At 41.8% G+C, this 21,607-nt stretch overlaps 2 protein-coding genes across 3 annotated transcripts in view; one reads left to right on the forward strand and one right to left on the reverse strand.

Annotated features, from left to right (window-relative positions):
* Positions 1 to 3,919: 3,919 nt before the first annotated feature.
* thnsl2 (threonine synthase-like 2) lies at positions 3,920 to 17,646 on the reverse strand. Its single transcript, XM_080435603.1, has 9 exons — positions 17,593 to 17,646; positions 14,375 to 14,606; positions 13,379 to 13,573; positions 11,069 to 11,221; positions 9,813 to 10,055; positions 9,091 to 9,239; positions 7,739 to 7,864; positions 7,072 to 7,226; positions 3,920 to 4,328 (listed from the first exon to the last, which is right to left on the reverse strand). Exons 2-9 carry the CDS (start codon positions 14,595 to 14,597, stop codon positions 4,103 to 4,105), a joined length of 1,470 nt encoding a protein of 489 aa, XP_080291729.1. The 5' UTR covers positions 14,598 to 14,606; positions 17,593 to 17,646; the 3' UTR covers positions 3,920 to 4,102.
* A 2,534-nt stretch (positions 17,647 to 20,180) lies between these two features.
* psmg1 (proteasome (prosome, macropain) assembly chaperone 1) overlaps positions 20,181 to 21,607 on the forward strand; it is a 228,226-nt gene continuing 226,799 nt past the window's right edge. For both annotated transcript variants that reach the window (XM_080435605.1, XM_080435606.1), the window contains exons 1-2: positions 20,181 to 20,331; positions 21,024 to 21,121. In XM_080435605.1, the coding sequence (XP_080291731.1) occupies positions 20,192 to 20,331; positions 21,024 to 21,121 (238 nt within the window). In that variant the 5' untranslated portion in view covers positions 20,181 to 20,191. The remainder of the gene's footprint in view (positions 20,332 to 21,023; positions 21,122 to 21,607) is intronic.

Genomic DNA, 21,607 nt, shown 5'->3' on the forward strand with positions numbered 1-21,607 from the left:
CGAAACAAGCCCTACAGTATTAATATCATTAATATCACACACACACACACACACACACACACACACACACACACACACACACACACACACACACACACACACACACACAGTGTGGTAAAGACACAAATGTGAGCATTGACAATACTGTTGACTACTATCACTGCATTTATTGATACACCTAAACATAACAACCTATTAACAGCGGTGTGATGCATTGTGAGCTTGTAGATGGGCTATCTTTGAAAATGTATTATTTTATCGATTCTCGATTATTTCTTATAATCAGTTAAATCGATTAGTTCAATTAACTGTTGCACCCCTAAGTATCACATCCACTGTGGGCTTCTGTAAAGTAAATAACATGATGATATATCTTACAGTAAAGTGAATAATATGACAGCATATCTTACAATAATTGTACATTTGTACGTTTTGTGTTGAAAGCTGCAGAGTAACTTTTAACTAAATTGTTCAAATAATTGTAGTGGTGTAAAATGTAAAATATTTGCTTCTGAGATGTTAGTGGAGTAGAAGTATAAAGTATTGAAATATGAGTACAGTACTTGAGTAATACACTTAGTTACTTTCCACCCCATAAATTAGCAGCTATAATTAGAGAGTTCCTCTCTGTGAAACTGCTCACTGTCAGGTAAGAAAAGGATGTGTTGACGTCATGCGTAGGAGGAGATGTGGTTTGTCTTTGCAGGCTGCCGACAAAAAAAACAAAAAAAACCTTGAAGTCAGATTTGGTGACGTTGACATTTTTTTAATCCACTGCACACCATCTGCTTTGACTGACCTACTGGATCCTCAGTAAAATTGTCACGGTCCGCTCCTCGGGCCGTGTACTCTGTCGTCATTATTTGGACCTTCTTGCCCTTTTATGGTCATGGACTTATTAGGCCTGTCCTGTTGTGTTGTTACTTTGTCTGTGCTGTTATTCTGAAGTCATGTTGCAGTCCTTGTTTCTGTGTTAGGGTTTGCTTTACACTACTGTACCTTATTTTGTAGTAGTGTTCTGTGTCTCCCTGTCTGCTTACTGTTTAGTTGTTGTTGCCCGTCTTGTCTCCTCTACCTCTCCTCTGCCCCTCCCCCCTCCTCCTTGCATGTCTTCTAGTTTGCACTGCAACTGACTCGTTACCCAGCTGAGCCTCCTCAGCTTAATGACTCTGTAGCCTACTTAGCCGGCTTCAGCTTGCAATCCTGTGTTGGATTTTTAATTCATTGCCACGGCATGAGCTCCTTGTTTGTACCTCTGTTAACTCTGCTCCCCGTGCCGTGTGCTTAACACTTTCTCCTCGTGTTCGAGGGTTGCCTTGTTTGTGTATTATTTGTATTTGACATGTTTTATAAGTAAAGCTACTGTTTCATCAAACCTTCCGTGTCCTCTCTGCGCTTGGGTCCCCTGCCTGCACCACACCGTGACAAAAATACATTTAGTTAAAATACAATAAACTCTAACAGATTAGATTTAAAACGGTAGCCTACATGATCCAAGCAGTCCAGGGGAAAAGGATTTTTGATGCTCTTGACCTATGGTTCAAGAGTTATAGGCCAAAATAGGCCAAAAAGTGAATCTGCCTGTTCTTTTAATGGATACTGATGTATGGTATGGTAATTGTATGGATAATTTTCTAATTAAAGTTTGGGTCCCAAGGCTAGAATCCATCAGTAGGCTCCACACACAGTGGATGATCCTCACTGGTTTACAACAGGAAACATCTGGCTGTCTTCATCATGATGGAGGAATTGTCTCGTAAAAGAGACAATGGTCTCAATGTGATTTTAATAATAATTAAAAATAATAATCACACGTTACATTACATGTACCTTTTGAAATCTAATCTGTAAGAGTTTATTGTATTTTAACTAAATGTATTTTACTGAGGATCCAGTAGGTCAGTCAAAGCAGGTGGTGTGCAGTGGATTAAAAAAATGTCAACGTCACCAAATCATACTTCAAGGTTGTTGTTTTTTTGTTATCAGCCTGCACAGACAAACCACATCTCCTCCTACGCATGACGTCAAGACCGCTTTTTTTTCACCTGACAGTGAGCAGTTTCACAGAGAGGAACTCTTTAATTAGAATAGATGTTAATCTCTGTGGTGGAAGTGCATTTACTCCAGTACTGTACTTGAGTACTTTTTTTAGGTACTTCTCGGAGACAAATATTTTACATTTTACACCAGTACAATTATTTGAAAACTTTAGATTTCAACACAAATTGTGCAATTGAACTATTCTATTCAACCCAGAGCATACGTGGATGTGATACTTTCACATTAAGATATACTGTCATGTCATGTTACTGTAAGATCTGCTATCACTTTATTGACTTTACTGTAAGATATACCATCATGTTATTCACTTTACAGAAAGAAGCCCACAGTGGATGTGATACACAGTGGGGGTGCAACAGTTAATTGAACTAATTGGTTTAATTGATTATAAGAAATAATTGAGAATCGGTAAAAACTCACAAGCTCTACAAGCTCACAATGCATTGCGATGCAATGTGAGCTTGTATATCGGCTATTTTGGCGTGACATCGCTGTGCAAGGTATAATATAGGGCTTAAGTGGTTAATCAGACTAATGAATTTAGTTGATTAAAAAAATACGAAATTAAACTTTACGTGTCGATTAATGAATACAAAAGAAAACAAAATCTCCAAGAAAAAAAAAGCTTTTCGATTATTCAACGATTGACTGCCAGAATTATTTCAGATTTTTTTGCAGTTGTCTAACAGAGATTTTTCATTGAAAAAACAAAAAGTACTCAGGAGCCGAGATACAGGATTTTAAAGTTTTAAGTTAACAAGGAAGTGGATAGGAGTCTAGATCTTCAAAAAATCATATCTCCTTGGTCTTTGGAAAAAAAATATCTAAAAACGCATATTTGCGTTATTGGCGGGCAAGTGATGGATTCTAAAGAACGCATATATGCGTTATTGGCAGGCAATGATTGAAAAAGTGTTTTATAGAATAATCACTGCGAAAATAATTGATACAGCCTGTGATACTGTCATATTATTCAGTTTACTGAGGCCCACAGCATCAGTGGATGTGATCGAGCCCAATCGTCCACATAATATCTTGTGCACAAATGCTAGTAGGCCAAAGCTTGATGTCTTGTAAAACATGAAAAGATGAGATAGGTAAATCCTTGGCCTACTGGCAGTGTACAGAAGACATTTAGTGCTGATCAGTCCAAAAGTACAGATTACTAAAAGCATTGCCACATTCTACCTGAGGGAAGCTGAGCAAGATAACAGGTCATGGAGTCACCAATATCAGTTGGGTTCATCATACTGATGAAATATGAGATATTTATTCATTTGTACATTCATCTGATTTGACTTGTCTTCATTGTACAGCACATAAGTCAACATGTGTCAAAAAATAAAGTGACACACACACACACACACACACACACACACACACACACACACACACACACACACACACACACACACACACACACACACACACACACACACACACAGTAGGAAGGCCATGAAAGCCTTCATCACATTTAGAAATTGCATAACAGACAAAACTGGGATCATTGAGTAAAAATCAACCATTCTGAATTAAAGGACCACTTCACCCATTTTCAACCTATCTTCATATAACTGGTCCACTGATAAGATTTCTGTCCAATCAGTCTGTGTCTCAGAGTAAGACTGTGGACAGTCCTGCCTACCAGTATCATCGGTAGACAGGTTTGGTCATTTCAAACAAGATTTTTTTTTAATAAAATAATAATAATGTAAGGAAAATGGCTTCTATTTCAGCATGCTAACTTTCCAGGAAGATAAATGGTGTAGTTTCTATTAGCTTAGAATCCCCATCAACGATGATGTCATTGGTAGGCAGGTTTCTGAACTGTCTACAGCCCACTAATGAGACGCGCAGAGTGAGTATACAGAAATTGTGCCATTTTATAATGAGTATTAGAGAGGACCAAATATATGAAGATAAGGTTGAAAAATGGATGAAGGGTCCATTTGGACCACTGGTGGTCCACAGACCTGATGTTGAGAAACAGTGATATAATCGACCATTCTGAATTTAAACAACGTATTGTCAATAACATGAATCAAGTGTTTGTGGTAAGTCTGGGTTGTCTAGATGTGTATATAGACTGGATGCATTCTCTCAGGCGGTTCTCCCAGTCAGTCTTCCAGTCCAGACTCCTCTCCAGGTTCTGGCAGCGGGTGGCCATCTGGTCCAACGCCTTCACCGACTCTGGAGGGTCAAAGGTCAACCCCGCCCTCTCCACTGCCGCCTGGAACTTGGCGGGAGAGGCTGTAGCTACGTAGCACCTGGAAGAAAACATGCTTAACTAATTATAACTAATTACAGACTAGGGGTGCAGCAGTTAATCAAACTGATTGTAATGTAATGGATTATAAGATGTAATCGATTTGAATAAAATAATTGATTTGGGGAAAAGGTTAAAGTGGCCACTTTCAACCTGGCATCAATATTTATCTCCGCCAGGCCGGAATGGTCATGCTGTCCAGGGGCGTCGTTACGCGGGGGCTTCGGTGGCTATAGCCACCAATGTTTTATCGTAAGCCACCAATAGAAAAAAATTTAAAAATATATTTTGAATTATATATCTATAACCCTAACCCTAACCCTAAAACTGAAATAAAGTAACAAAAAACGGGGGGGAAAGTACCCAAATCTGCCTAAATCCGCGAAAATGTTCGCGCGCACGCGGGGGACACACACACACACACATCTGTCCATTGCCTGGGGGGCTAAGCCCCCAACCTAGAGACCTAGCAACGTGTCTGATGCTGTCTGTGTGTCTGTGAACAGCAAATCTGAAGCACCGCTGAACAAATCAGCGTCAAACTTTGCACACACACTCTCAGTAGGCCATGGAAGAACCTCTTGGGCTATAACTCTTATTCCATGCCCACTGTGGGCGTGGCCAGGTAGGGGAGCAGGGGAGGTGGGGAGCCCCTTATCAATGAGTTTCCTGTTTACCAGTGTTGCCATGTCTGCTTACATTAAGCAATTTGGGGATTTTTTTAAAAGTGTAGTTGCTTAATTGGGCTTGCGTTCTAATGTTTTTTAAACCAGTGCCTCCCCCATTCTTTCATGTCACGGACCCCCAGATTAATATGTATTTGTCCGCAGAGTTGCAGACCCCCATCTGAAAATATGTGGTGCCAGGGACCCCCATACAAGATGTGCGTTGTTAAAATGTGTCCAAAAATATTCTACAAGCTCACAACGTGTCGTGATGTGACACATTGTGAGCTTGTTGATCTGCTATTGTCTAATAGTCAATGTAAAGTGAGCCTAGTTGCTTCTTTTTCGGCTTGTTTTCATAGACCTGGCCGCTTGTTTCTTTTGCAAAATCTGGCAACACACTGATTACCTGCATTACACTTGCAGAAGCCTACTAGGAAGGAAGTGAACAGATATTAAACTAGAAAAAGTGCTCCTCGGAGCACAGGTCTCCGCCAGGTCAGGTAGGTTATTTTGGCCTCCTGGTGGCGCTATAATAGGCCAATGTGAAAAGGGTGCCATGTATTCCTAGGCCGTGCACGGCAATCGGACACTGCATGCATGATTTGAGGCATTTTGTTCTAAAAATGTGTTTTGCTAAATTTGACCTGCTGGTGGCGCTATAACAGGCCAATGTTAAAAGGGTGGCATTTGTTCCTCAATGTAGTGCAATCAAAGTTTCACCGCAATCGGACGCTGCGTTCATGATTTGCGGCATTTTGTTCAAAACGGGCCACTCCTGCAAACATTACATGTCAATGTTAGCCAATCAGGATGGAATATGAAAAAACAAACAGATCCGTCTTGATCACATGACTATAGAGATCATGTGTACCGATTTGCGTGAAATTTGGATCAAATCTGAAGGCTTAATATCAGAATAATGTGTTTTACATAAGTCTGCCTCCTGGTGGCGCTATAAAAGGCAAATGTGAAAAATGCAGGGCAAAGGTTTTTCCTTGGCCTCTAGAGAGTGTGCATACAAAGTTTTACACTGATCGGTGCAGTTATAGGTAAAAACACGAATCGGCCTGTTACAGCGCCACCATGAGGCTGATTTGAACATTTTCAAATGGCATCTCTTCCTCGGCCTAATGGGAATGTGTGTGCAAAATTTCACGGAAATTGCATGTTGTGTTCATGATTTGAGGCATTTTGTTCGAAACGGAGTACTCCTGCAAACTTTGAAAGCCAATTTTTGCCAATCAGGATGGAATATGAAAAATCTGAAATGAGCCATTTCTTTTAATGACTATAGAGATACTGTGTACCGATTTGCGGGATTTTTGTCCAAAATCTGTAGGAGTACTGTCCAAAAATGTGTTTTGCACAAATTGGCCTCCTGGTGGCGCTATAAAAGTCCCATGTGAAAAATGTGGAGCAGAGGTTCTGCTCTGGCATCCAGGGAGTGTGTGTGCACAGTTTCGCTGCGATCAAGCCAACGGTGCCAGAGATTAGCTGTCCACAAAATGACGGACGGACGGACACACACACGGACGGACGGACAGGGGGTAAAACATACTCTCTCGCCATGCCTTTCGGCCTGGCGGAGACAATGAAGCAGCATACAGAGAAAAACTCAATGTAAGAGGCAATGGTGACGCAGTGGAAAAAAACTGGAATAAGGTGAATAGGCTAAAGAATCCATTAATTTTTTCCCCCTGGATTCCTTGGATCATGATGCAACTCCCCATTTAGGCCACGGCCATTTACACCTGACAAGAATTTCCGCCAATTTGTGTTTTCTTCAAAACACACTTTTTGCTAAAGCTCCTACAGATTTTGTCCAAAACTCAAATTGGGACACATTATCTCTGGAGTCACGTGATCAATATTTCAATCAGATGTTATCATGACATTCCAGTTGACTGTGATTGGTTTACAACATTTGCAGGAGGGGCCCATTTAGCAAGAATGGGCCCACCACCAGATTAGGAACAAATGCTCTGGTGAGTCATGCACAATGACCGTCAGACAGGGTTTGGGTACTCCATACTTTGTGCCTGTTGCTGCATTAAAAACAATGTGATGACCTTTCACCTGTGAATTGCAGGGTCGTGGGGACAGTGGTAGTGATGCCACACTGCCACCGCTGTGTGGGGACACAACAAGTAGCCGTTCTCCTCCCAGCATCTCCTCATGGTGCTCACAATGCCTTCATCTGTCACCGTTTGTGTCCACATGGCCTGGGATAACTGATGAGAGAGAGAGCACAACCACAGACCCATTAGACCACTGTTTCCCAAACAGTGGTTCAGGACCCATGTTTGGGTTGTGGACAAATTTTTATGGGTAAATTACCCCTTTTTTTGTGTCTTCCATTTAAAAAAATATATATATATATTTCAAAAGATGTAAAAAAGCTAAAATTAATAATAAAAAAAATAGAAATCACAACTTTTCATGAATTAAATGAACTAGATGTCAGGGCCGCTTCCGGCCCTCACATCTAGGCCAGATCCGAGGTTGGTCCAGTCACTCTGCACTGGCCTAGTCACTCTGCACACACGTCATGCCCCAGTCCGGCCCCTCTGGCCTCTCCTCTCCTCTCCTCTCCTCCCTCCCCGCTTTGCTTTGCGGCCCTAACTTCTAGTCCCAACCTCCCAACCTCCCAACCTCCCAACCTCCCAACCTCGGTCATGTGATAAAGAGGTCAGACTTCCTGTATCTGGTTGCTATGGCAGGGTGTTTCTGTCGTGTAATGAACCTGTTTATGCAGAGCTTCAGGCAGGGTGTTTCTGTGAGAACGTTGAAAGTCTTCCATCAAGTCCTTCACTAAGGCTCCATCTCTCCCTGATAGCAGCCAGAACACACGCTCCATGTTATATGGATCCTATGGAAACATATGGAGACACATAGAAAACATATACATGATGTATGGATCCTATGGAAACATATGGAGACATATAGAAAACACATACATGATGTATGGATCCTATGGAAACATATGGAGACATATAGAAAACATATACATGATGTATGGATCCTATGGAAACATATACACAAGGCCTGATCATCCATAGGCCGTAGGGGGCGAGTGCCCTGGGGCATCAGCCACTGAGGGCGCCACATGATAATAAAACATATATATATTCAAATGCCTCTAGTGATCTAACGGTAAGGCCGACGGAAATGGCAGTGGATGTGTTGGATGCAACTCAAAGTGAACTTTACTCAGGTATCCAACCTTCCCAGCCCGTGTTATTAAAGAAAAACGGGCGACAATGAACAAAACTCAATCAAAAAGTGGCCGTTTTGACGGAAGCATTTGAAAATTGTGGGAGGAGACTCGTGAGACTAGAGTGACAGTGACAGTACCTGGATGTCTATAGCGGGGGCCAGTGTGTGTGTAACAGTGTGCGTGTGACAGTGCGTGTGACAGTGTGTGTGTGTGTGTGTGTGTGTGTGTGTGTGTGTGTGTGTGTGTCTGTGTGTGTGTGTGTGTGTGTGTGTGTGTGTGTGTGACAGCGTGTGTGTGACAATGTGTGTGTGACAATGACAGTACCTGGATGTCTATAGCATCGCAGTTGCGGCCACTTCCTGGTTCCACTGCAAAATACTCAATGCATTTTTCCCATTGACATTTCCAAAAATATTTATATCAATTATTTTAAGCCTAGAATCAAGCCATCCAGGGTCCTGGTGAATCATGACCATAAAACGTTTGATTCTGTGATTATCTTTTTTTGAAAACGGCAAAACAAAGGGTATTTATTAAATATAGTATATCATATAATTAAATATAAAATAAAATAAATCACAGAAAAAAATGTTTAATGGTCATGATTCACCAGGACCCTGGATGGCTTGATTCTAGGCTTAAAATAATTGATATAAATATTTTTGGAAATGTCAATGGGAAAAATGCATTGAGTATTTTGAAGTGGAACCAGGAAGTGGCCGCAACTGCTATGCCCTATAGCGGGGGCCAGTGTCTGTGTGACAGTGTGTGTGTGTGTGACAGTGTGTGTGTGTGTGTGTGTGTGTGTGTGTGTGTGTGTGTGTGTGTGTGTGTGTGTGTGTGTGTGTGTGACAGTGTGTGTGTGACAGTGACAGTACCTGGATGTCTATAGCGGGGGCCAGTGTCTGTGTGACAGTGTCGGTCATGGAGAAGTCCCCGCTTTGCACCGTCCTATGGACGATGTCGTTGGCGTTCACCATGGCAACCAGACGCAACGGCACGCCCATCTGCTTCACAATGCAGCCGGCTGATAGGAGACAGAACACATGACTCAACACTATTTTACAAACAAGTCATGCAAATAAATTATGATACATGGACCTACCAATGTGTTAACACTTTCACACCTTACAGTATGTTTAACCTCATGTACATACTGTATCTGTTGGCATTATGCTATTTGCATATATATGTAGATATCTCGATTTTAGTTTTTTGATGTACTCTCTGACATGCTTATTGAATGTTGGATTTCTTACTCCCTGCCCCACCCCCTCCTTTTTCTTCAAAAACATGGAGCTTACGCAAAAACACATTTCACCCACTTCTTTACACGTGTAAACCTGTGATGTGACAAGAAAGTTCTTGATTCCTGATTCTTGATTCTTTCTTGATTCAATATCTCATTGTTTTTCTATGATTCTCTGTTTTCATATGAAATGAAGAAAAAGAGCAACATTGTGTATTTTGTAACATATCCAATAAGTTAAAAAAAATATATTATTTGTATTAATTTAACCCTGAAAGTGTAAAAAGAAATGGACTCGTAATTGATTCTAACGATAGTACAATCCCATTAGATGTGATGAATGGATCTCACCTGCGATGTTCCCTGCTCCTCCGGTGGGCACCACCACCTCCAGAGGAGGCAGTGGGTTGTGGTGGTGGGCCTGCTGCTCCATGGTGCTGAGGTGCAGGTAGGCGTAGATGAAGTGAGCCAGTTGGATCATCACTCTGGACCAGTTGACAGAGTTCAGACTCATCAGGCCATGGCTCTTCACCAGCTCCTGGTCAGCGAACAGCCTCCGTATGGGAACGTCAATGTCGTCTGAGCTGCCGTCCACTGCACACGGAAACACAAAGGTGCCAACTGGGAAAGCGAAACTGGTTCTGACAGAGTGATGCCACGGAAGAACAATTTTTGGTTCCAAACAGAACCAAGGTTCTTTAACTCGTGCCAATGACGTCCACCGCTTCACTGCCACTATAGACGTCATTTGGTGTTTTCAGTGATTACGATAGAGGGCGCTCTTCCGCAACCTGTGAGTGAGCCTAGGACTCCCGAAGAACAGTACACCCGGAACTCATGTGATCTAAAAAAAGAAACAGCCCGTCCGGTCTAATGGTATAGGATTTATAAAAATAAAAATGTGTCTGATTTATTTTCCCAGATTGTGTTTTTGGTGAAAACAAGCTGTATTCAACTACCGATAACTAAATGACTGAAAAAAGAAAAAAAAAGAGACCGGATGATCTCGTCTTTCCCCCCGAGACATCTGGTGTTTACATCGTCATAGACAAAAATATTCTGTGGGTCTCGAAAGATTAGTAAAAAACGCTGGCACTGGCTGACTTAATTAAGTAATTAATTCTGGCAGTGAAAGTGCTAAAAAAAAGACATTTATTTTAAGGGTTCTATAAAGAACCCATACACAGTTAAACCTTACAGTACATTTAAAAGACTGGTGTCTCCCAGGGGTCTATACTTGGTCCGCTTCTTTTTTCCCTAGACACCAAAATCTCTTAGTCGAAAATAATCTCTCAAAACAGATTCTGTTAACAGCAGAATCTGTCACCAGAGGCAAAAACGAAAATAACCGACCTACAAGCGGTCACAAGCGGTCACAAGCAGTCACAATCTCAAAACGCGTCGCAATGTGACGCGTTGTGAGCTTGTACATCTGTTATTTTCACCAAATGCTCACCTATTTTTGCCACACGTTTACCTATTAAGACATGTCCCGAACAGGGACAATAGGGTTTAAAGCTGTTATGTTTTTGTATCAATTATTTCTTGTGCTTCACTGCAGTATCATTTGTTAGCTGTCATTGTATAAAGTATGTTTTGTTGTTTACCTGCAAACACATGTACGTTGTCCTCCAGGCAGGTGATCATCTGTTTCTCCTGAACAGCGGTGATGCGTCCTCGAGGAAACGCCACCACCACATCCATCCCACTGATACCTTTAACACTGTGGATGGCAGAGCCACCGGTGTCCCCAGACGTACCTGCGCAGAGAAGACATTCGTTAAAGCCTAAGCTCTGCGATGGTGTCATGCGCTTGGAATGGCCGAGAATAGACCATATTCACACGGCGGCCATTTTGGAAATGAACATTGAAAGTGCCACCCCGTTGCCGTGGCAACCGGGGTGGCACTTCATTGACGTAATAGCAACATGGCCGCCGTGTGAATCTGGTCTATGGCAGAGAACGGCAGATTTTCTGCTATTCTCTGCTATTCTCTGCTATTTTCTGCTATTTTCTGCGCGCGACACCGTCACACAACAAAGTATAAATCAAGGTTCACACACCAGAGCCATCAGATGTACCAGCACAAGGCGAACACAAGCATTCATTAAATACCTTACGGATAAATACGGATAGTTCCAGTCCTTGATTCTGATTGGCCGAGTCCTGTGGTAAAATACTCGATAAACACACACAGTAGAAGCTAAAGATGATATGAAATTATGGCCTATATCCGATCTCCGATTATTTGCAGGGTCATATCGGCCGATACCAATTCCAATACCAATATATTACATTATTATATTTATATTGAGCTCATTGCAGATTTTCATATATATAGATATAGGTATAGATATAGATATATGTCACAGGGAAATTGGCATTCCAGGGGAATTGAAAGAGGAGCGCTCGCTTTTAGGCGCTGGGCTTCGGCGCGAGGCGGGGCTTTTAGAGACAGGGTTTTTTACGCGAGGCTCGCGAGGAGGAGGAGGAGGCGCGAGGCGGGGCTTTGATACGAGGGGGCGCGAGGAGGAGGAGGAGGAGGCACGAAGCGGGGCTTTGATACGAGGCGGCGCGAGGATGAGGAGGAGGCGCGAGGCGGGGCTTTGATGCGAGGCCGACCTGGCTTTTGTTGTTCCCCCCCCACATAGCAACCAGGAAGCTACGCTAGGGGAACGCTGAACACGCGTTCACACGCGTTCACACGCGTTCACAACAGCTTGGTCCAGGCTTTATTTTTGAGTAAAACATGAAGGAAAATAAAAGCCTGGAGATCGAGGCAACATCGGTGGTGGCACGTAGGTGTCGAACTCTAGACGTGAGGGACGCGTAGCGGCCCGAACTTCTAGTATTATAACATCAGCAGTGAGTATAGCAGGAGAGGGAGGGGCTGAGAACCAACGGAAGACATGCTCTCTCTCTAGTCACGGCAGCAACTTGCTTTAAGTTCCTAACCTACACAACACATGCCAGGACAACAGGACATTAAAAACTGAAATATTACAAGCTGATAGTTATTTTGTGCTCATTCTCTGTCTGTGGTTAAATACACAGCTTGCTTGTTCAAAGCGGCCGTTGCACTCGAGTAACGAGTGCTTGTTACTTTGATGTTAACGAGGCAATATGCACATTCGTGTTGAAAATATATCCTCCGCAGTATCACTTCTCTAACCTAATTTAATGTACAAGAAACCCTCTCTGACTGTTCTGGGTATCTGACTGTTCTGGGTATGGACGTTAACTTTGTTTGCTGTTTGACTAGGTGGCTTCTCTCTATCTTTTCATGCCGTGCTGCAGACAGCTGCTTTCACTCTGTGAGACACAACGTGTGAGGAGTGGGAGGGAGGGGCAACAGCTGGTGCTCTTAAAGAGACAGAGACATAGACATGGGCACACTGGCTGCTTTGAATTTCGAGTACAAAAGCCATTGACGGTCACATTATTATTGCGTCATCAATATCGGTGAAAATAATCGGGTTTATTTTGAGATCGGTTCGATACCGATGTGGCATTCTACGGCCGATATCGGCAGATTTCGATACGCTGCCGATAACATTGTGCATCATTAGTAGGAACGTATTGTATCAGTGTCACTGCACTCGCATCTTCTTTACCATATTCATCGTGCCGTTCCATGGATGTATTAACATATTTAGTTTTTCCTATGGCAAGAAGAGGAGCGCTCATTTTACTCCTGTGTGTGTGCACGTTTTTTAAAAATCACTTTAAAACAAGGCAGATACCATACCGCTCTGAGTTCAATTAACACTTAGGATTTTACAGAGTAGATTGGGGTCCTAGAGAAGAATTATTAAATTAAAATAAATTAAAATTCAAATGAGGGTCCAAGGTATGCATGGGAGTTCTTGAAATGAAAAAAGGTTGAGAATAACTGAATTCAATCTTTCTCACTTACCTACAACGATGATGGCTGTGCGTTTCTCTCTGGAGAGGAAGTAGTTTAGGAAGTGCACGGTGCAGCTCATGGCCAGGTCTTTGAAGGCGAAGGTGTCCCCATGGAACAGCTCCAGGACATTCAGACCGTCCTTCAGCCTGCGCACGCTCACCGCTCCTGGAACCCTGAAGCCTGACAGCGCTGTAGTTACCAGAGCTGTAAGGGAAAGAGTGAACATCATGGAACGGTTCCATGTAAATATAAAACACTATATGTACAGAGTAGAAAAGGTGGAGGGGGGGGTAAATGGGGGGGGGGGGGGGGTTATCACCTGTCTAAGGGAGAAGTGATAACTACCTCCCCCTTAGGCCTCCTGAAAGGTGGATTTTCAGGCCTGTTTTGAAGGAAGCCAGTGAACCACATTTTTAAAGGTTGACATTCTTTTTCACTTTTTTTTTTAAAATGTTTTTTGGGGGGTTTTATGACCTCAATTACACCCAAAAAATCTGAACTTTGAACATTCAGTGGATTTTCTGTGGTCTGGGGTTTTCTGAATAATTAGGCTGAAAAGTAATCTGAGCTTGGCCCTTCGGCAGTGAGGTCACAGCCGATTAATCCCGCCCACTCTCCTCCTCGCCCCTCCCCTCCCCTATCCTTTCCTTTGGGGGGGGGGGGGGCGGAGCAGAGGCGATGATTGACAGGCAAAATCCCTCACCAGCGACACCCGCAGGCAAAGATTTCTTTTTTCATTGCAGTTGAAAAGGCTTTAGAAATGTGAGAGAAAAACACCTGCCATGGATCAATGGAGTGGAATTGTTTGTTAAAACTTTCTATACACGTTTGAAGGACCATGACAAAGACTTTTAATGTGTGGTAAAACTGAACGTCATGAAACCTTTAAGGGATGAGGTAAGGGCATTCCACACTTGGGTGGCAGTGCAGTAGAAGGAGAATTTTCCCATGTCTGTTCTAAAGGTGGATGTTACCAGATCATTGTTGTCGCTGCACGTAGCTCACCGTTCAGATCATCTCTGGGTACCAGGTGTGTCGGTATGAACAGTGAAGCCACCTCCACCACCAGCTGGGGGTAGGACAGCCCCCTCCAGGACAGCAGAGTGTCGGGGCTCAGCGTGGGCAGGCTCTCTGGCATGAACATCCCCCCGTCTGGAGCGAAGCCCGAGAACAGAACGTCACGGAAGTCCAAGCCGTGGACCCCACCGCGGGTACTGCAGTACTTCATCACACCAACCTGTTGGACACACAACAATAAATACATTAGATATGAAGCTGTGGGCCCCACCGCGAGTACTGCAGTACTTCATCACACCAACCTGTTGGACACACACAACAATAAATACATTAGATATGAAGCTGTGGACCCCACCGCGAGTACTGCAGTACTTCATCACACCAACCTGTTGGACACACACAACAATAAATACATTAGATATGAAGCTGTGGGCCCCACCGCGAGTACTGCAGTACCTCATCACATCAACCTATTACTGGACATATAACTATAAATAGATATGTTTAACATGTTATTAGTTGAGCTGCCTGTGACTCAATACAAAACTATTTTGTGAGGCCTCCCCTCATCTATCTCCAGTGTTTCTCAAAAGAGAAGAGAGAGAGAGAGAGAGAGAGAGAGAGAGTATTGTGGAAAAGTTCCCTTTTCTGTAATTTAATTCAAAAAGTGAAACTTTCATAGATTTTAGACTCATGACAAATAGTGAAATATTTGATCCTTGCTTTTGTTTGCACTTTTTTTTATCTTGCACTTTTACACACATGAACTTTTACACAATATTCTAATATTGTTTTACATTATGCCCCAAAGACTCCCATTTGAAAAGATGTTGTGTCAGGGACCCCCATAAGAGAAGATTTGTCAAAACAAATCAAAAATATCTCACAACGCATTGTGAGCTTGTAGGTCTGCAATTAAAATGATTAAATATGGCTTAAGTTAAAAATAGAATAAGGCTTTGTTGTTGTTAGAATAAGTGTTAAATAGCTCTATAATGTGATAGTAATCATTGCTACAGGGTGTTTGTTCAGTAACAGGAGTCTCCCTGTCTCTCCAGCTCTTTAGTAAACAAGTGATGAAAGAAAAACATGAGCAGACAAAAAAAAAAAAAAATGGAACATTGAAGCCGAGTGATAAATTGTTACTCTAAGAGCAGTTTTAAAAAAAGGTTTTGTTTTAACAAAACGATATCACTTACACTACCTTTAAGCCTATTAGCCTCAGTAGTGCAGCCAGTGTGGCTACAGAACATCTTCAAGGCTAACTGACAACTAGAAATGTGTAGAAATCCCTTATCAGGAGGAAAGGACAAGCACGTTATCAATGATGTTGTAAAAGTGATGTTCTGGTCTGTTGACTAGGACAGTGCTGTGGTTCTCAAACCTTTTAATTTCATGGCCTCCCATAACTCTGAGAGTGTACATATGGAACCAAATGGACCCGTAAGGGTCCATTTGGTTCCATATGTCCACTCTCAGAGTTACAGACCAGTTAATAGTCCATTTGGACCAGTTAACAATCCAGTTAACAGTGCATTTTTTACAATGCCTTTTAGGCTTCGTAAATAAAATGGGCAGATATGAGACATAACATAACTGAAATATGACATATTTAATAACGTACTTTCAAAATAAATGTAAAAAATAATAGCGGAAATAATAGCCGATCTACAAATTCACAACGCGTCACAATGCGGCACGTTGTGAGCTTGTTCGCTTTTTTTTATTATTTTTTTATGTATTAATATTTTTTAACATGGAAAAGATTATGACGATTATCCCTGGGGTCTGGTGAGGGGGTTCAGAAGGGGCCTGGGTTGTTTTGTAACCACAGGACTGCCAGGTCAGAGGAAGAGGCTGATACTATAGAACTATAGATTACGTGAGTACATTAAAGGAGTAGTTCACACAAAATAATACTTATTTTCTATCAATTACACACCCCATGAAGCAGTGAATACATGGAGATTTTTTTGTTTTTGTCGCAAGCCAATAATTTGATGACCGGGGGTCTCTCCGGTAGGAGACTCAAAGAGTCTCCTTTGAGTCTCCTACCGGATACATTAGCATCTTTCTGCCGGTAATCAAATTATTGGCTTAGAAATGCGACAAAAACAAAAAAATCTTTTTGGGTGAACTACTCCTTTAAATGACCAGTGACGGACAATCTATGTACTGAAAAGACACACTTCTTTAAGTTGTTGTGGGACTTTGTGTGAACTGTTTGTCTATGCATACATGATTTGAATACAATATAATGTCTCTTCCCCTTGAAAAGCCTTTAATAAAATTTAAAAAAAGTTGGTCACAAACAAAAAAAGATTACGACGAAATTGACGATTATGCAACATAATTGCGATTATCTCAAATAATTGTGATCAGGCGATTATGTAATAACTGTGACTGACCTATTGACCTCCACTGGACAAACAACATGTTAAAGGAGTGCTGGGATATATGGGGTGCAATTACAATAGCAGTAATGACAGATAAGACGAGTTAATGACTTACTGTACGCACAGTTGATCAGTACAAGACATTGCACATCAGAAAACCTGAGCGTTATACAGACAAATCAATCAGTGTGTGTGTGTGTGTGTGTGTGTGTGTGTGTGTGTGTGTGTGTGTGTGTGTGTGTGTGTGTGTGTGTGTGTGTGTGTGTGTCTGTGGTTATGGTGGATTAAGACATGTTTTGAAAACAGATGATAAATGTAAGCTACTTCGTCAAATGTAATGCTGATTCCATCCACTAAAGCTTCAAAGCTTGAATAAGTGGTAATTATGAAGAAAGAAAAACAGTGAACAATATGTGAGTGAACGTTATAACTTAATAAACTGTATCACCCCCCAAGACCAGGCACTAAAGCATGTAGAACCATAACTAAACTGTTAAACACAGGATTAGTTTACCCTCAAACTCATCATCAACATCAACAACAATGTTCAAAGTTCAAGTCAGCTGCTGTGATTCTGCAAGGGGGGAAATGTCAACATGAAAAGCATAACTATAACAGTTATTATACTATAACACCATAGGTTGTGTCAACATAAACATGTACTGTAGGTTCATAACCTGTGAGTTACTAGTTGTTATAGGCTATAGTTGTATTTCTATGTGTGCATGTTTATTACCTATTCATAGGACCATAACAGTCTTCATAAATAATAACTAGACATAATCAATTTGTTTAGATTGAAGCTCTTACCTCCACTTGTAACCAAACTCTGTGTAATGTGTGAGTGGGTCTGGATATAGTGACGGTCTGCAGGGCAATGGAAACTCACTGCACACATACACCACATCCCATCGTCCGGAGGGACGCGCCGCCTTATGATAGGCTGTTGGAGCCATCCCTCTGCTGTTACCATGGATACCAAGGGGGCACTAAAAGATGTAAATAACGGGGTCACATGTTTAAGTGGCTGACACACACTTTAACAGAGTGTTTTTTGTTGTTTTTTTTCAGTAACCATGTTTCTCCATCTATTAGTAAACAGAAAATGCTATTATTTTCAGGTGGGTTGAAAATGTTCAGTCAATCAGGAGAGAATAGCTTCATTTTGATAGTGTTCTAGTTCCAATTGTGTCTGCTCATTTCACTTGTTTAATCTGTATCCTGTGTGAGCTCTCTATCCTGATTGGATAAAATTGGTATCCTGACCTGAAAATGCATTTTCTGTTTAATAAAGAGCTGAAGAGACGTGGAGTCGTGGACTCCTGTTACTGAACAAACACGATGAATAGCCTAGGCTCAGAATATAGCTATTTAACACTTATCACTTAGCTACCTTTAACAACTGAATTTAAAATATAAAAACATTCCAATCATATTTGTCTGAAATGCATTATGAGTCACTGCCAATTGCCAATAAAGTTTAGTAATAGACAGTCTGAGGTTTGGGTTTAACATAGCCATGGTTGTTGGTTCACATGACGCTCGTCTGTCACAAAGGTCATGGATGGAACGAACCACTTGTTCCTGGTTTTTGAATGGTCTCTATTTACAATCCGCACATCAACATAAACGTTCAAAGTTCAAATATAAAGTGCTTAACCCATGGCCATGGATGTAACAAGTTAAAGCGCCCTGGTCTAGGTACCCGTATCTTCCGTATTGTTCAATAAAAAGCATTTTAATCCAATTGGTGGCCATTTTCTTAAAATGTCCGTCATATGCTTTCAAACACGCTACCCTATCGGTTGGGAGGTGTATTGCACTCTGATACATTATAACTCTATGAAAAAATGGCCGTTGATCGGATTAAAATACTTTTTATTGAACAGTACGGAAGATACAGGTACTTAAACCTAGGCACTTTACCTTGGTACATCCATGGTTTTGGGTTAAGTACTTTATATTTGACATATGAACGTTTATGTAGATATACGGGTTGTAAATGAAAACCATTAAAAAAGCAAGAACAAGTGGTTCCATGACTGTCAGTCATGTTTCAGGGCTAGGTTTAACATAGCCAATTTGTTTTTATTTACTCCACAGTGCCCTCTACAGATTTTGGTTAATGGTAAGTTCAAATCCTCTAGATCTGTAGAGGGCACTGTGGAATAAATACAATTTATTTCCGTCTCGCTGACATATTTTATTTTCTGCCCAAAAAGTGTATTTTACAGAGTAGGTGGGGTGCTGAGAGGCTCCCCAGTGCGGAGAATAGACTTTCAACAACACAAAACAGCCTTTGCTTCGGTGAGTAGCGAAATGGTTTAGTTTATTTTCACTACTCTTGAGCGCTGGCAGGGCAGTGGAATTCCTTGTACATGCGCAGAGCGAGGGGTCTTCCAGGGCGTTAGAGGGAACTCACTAACTACGCTCTGAACCAGGGCTAGGTTTAACACAGACAGGCAACACAATACCGCACACTACCGCAAGGTGGCAGCAAAGCGCTTATAACTATGCTAGTAAAAGTCTGCCGGAAATCCATCGTGCCGGTCTGTGTCCCTCCGAGCTATGGGACGTTGTTCACCATCACCGCTGCCGCTATGCAGCGTTGCCATGTCTGCTTATTATAAGCGACTTTGGGCTCCTTTTCCTGTAAAGTTGCTTGTAAATATTGGTACTTGTGGGTTGCGGTTTGTTGGGCTTGTTTCTAAAGTGTAATTGCTTATTTGGGCGACAGACCCTGATGAAGACCTTCTAGGTCGATACGCGTTGGTCATAATGTGTTGCCTTGCTCTAAATAAATCTATATATTTTTTCACGTTAAGACGGATCAGTGCCTTGGAATAATTTTCTTTGCAAGTCTGCAGACTGCAGTTCACACCTTTTTGGAATCAAGCAGTACTTCTTTGGAAACCCTTTTTTGTTCATAATATGTTCCTACATGTGTCACCAAAGAGCACCTATCTATGCTTTAACTGCTTATTTGGGCTTGTTTCACAATTTCTAAATTATTTTAACCAGTGGTTCTCAAATATATTCATGTCAAGGACCCCCACATTATGTATTTGAAAAATACAAATAATGTTAAAATGTATGTTGTGCCAGCTGGGAGCCCCATACCAGATTTGTGTTGTTAGAGTGTTTCAAAGATATTCCAAATATTCCACTGTTTTCATTTTTTTTAAAAATAGCAGATCTACAAGCTCACAACGTGTCGCATCGAGAGGCGTTCTAAGCTTGTAGATCTGCTATTTTCAATATATACAGTGTCTATGTTTAAAGTGCCCCATAGTTGCTTCTTTTGAGCTTGTTTTCCCAAGACCCGCGCTTGCTTGTTTCTCTCTCGCAGCCTGGCAACGCCGCTGCCAGGCAACGAGGGGGGAGCCACTCAGAGGAGAGCGGCGGAAAGATGGCGACGTTCTTCGGCGAGGTGGTGACGGCGTCCTCACGCGCCCTGGACGAAGATGAAGATGAAGACTATGAAGATGATGATGGGGAGTACGAAGATGAAGAGGATCGACACATCCACCAGGAGCTGCAGGAGAAGAGGTGTGTGTGTGGATGACCTGTAGCTTCAAACATCTACACACACACACATACACACACACTGTCTGGGACATTAGCATGTTAGCACACACATGATGTGATGTGATGCACATCACTGATTGTTAATATGATGTTTTAATGTCAATCAATCAATCAATTATGATCTAATCACACATAGCTTATATGCAGTGGTGGACAAAAGTCCTCTCCAGTCAGAGCATAGATAATACTGGTCAAATGTCACACTAAAATCTACAATGTGCTCAGTCATACTTAATGTGATGTGATCCACATCACTGATTGGTTGATTGATAATATGATGTAATAATGTCAATCAACCAATTAACAATGATTTGATCACATAGCTTATTACAGTTTAATGTCAAATCAACTGTGTGTGTGTGTGTGTGTGTGTGTGTGTGTGTGTGTGTGTGTGTGTGTGTGTGTGTGTGTGTGTGTGTGTGTGTGTGCGCGCGCAGATCTTAGATCTTAATGTGTGCGTATTTGATGGTAAGGTGTGTATTTCATAATGTTAATATCAGACATGCAAAAGTGTCACTTTTCAGCTACAGTCACCTTTTTGAACTCAAATAGGGCAATTGTGTGACACCTGACCCGAAAGAAAACAACATGTTGTCACCTTTTTCACCTCGGGGCTGTTTGCATGCCTGTAATATGTGTGTGTATGTGAGCAGGGAGGTGCAGCTACACTGGGGTCCGGGGATCTCTGCGGGGGACGGTGGGACTGTCCCATGTTCAAATGTCATCATAGCAGTGGGACACAATGCTACAAGTAAGTGACTCGCATCCAGTCCACAACACATTAGGTTCTCAGAATACGAGAACACTCTTTCCAAAACACGCTCGCCCCGGGTCAAATCCGCCGACCTCGGAACAGTCGCCACCAGGTATTCCTCAACGTAACCTCAGTAAACTATGCCTAAACCTAACCTCAGTGTAACTCTAAACGTATTCCTAATCTTAACCTCAGTAAAACTATGCCTAAACCTAACCTTATTCCTAAACCTAACCTCAGTGTAACTCTAAATGTATTCCTAAACGTAACCTCAGTAAAACTATGCCTAAACCTAACCTCAGTGTAACTCTAAACGTATTTCCTGAACCTAACCTCAGTAAAACTATGCCTAAACCTAATCTTATTCCTAAACCTAACCTCAGTGTAACTCTAAACGTATTCTTAAACGTAACCTCGGTAAAACTATGCCTAAACCTAACCTTATTCCTAAACCTAACCTAAGTGTAACCTCAGTGTAACTCT

The sequence above is a fragment of the Gymnoscopelus braueri genome (assembly GCF_963280865.1).
Source record: "Gymnoscopelus braueri genome assembly, chromosome: 8".
NCBI lineage: Eukaryota > Metazoa > Chordata > Actinopteri > Myctophiformes > Myctophidae > Gymnoscopelus > Gymnoscopelus braueri.

Bases quoted from the DNA above. Each gene is read 5' to 3' on its own strand.
- thnsl2 (XM_080435603.1), bottom strand. From the start codon at position 14,597: ATGAAGTACTGCAGTACCCGCGGTGGGGTCCACGGCTTGGACTTCCGT. The intron at 13,574-14,374 runs GTGAGCTACGTG...TTTCCCTTACAG, and splicing joins ACCCAGAGATGATCTGAACG to CTCTGGTAACTACAGCGCTG. The intron at 7,227-7,738 runs GTTCATTACACG...CTCTCTCATCAG, and splicing joins CTGAAGCTCTGCATAAACAG to TTATCCCAGGCCATGTGGAC.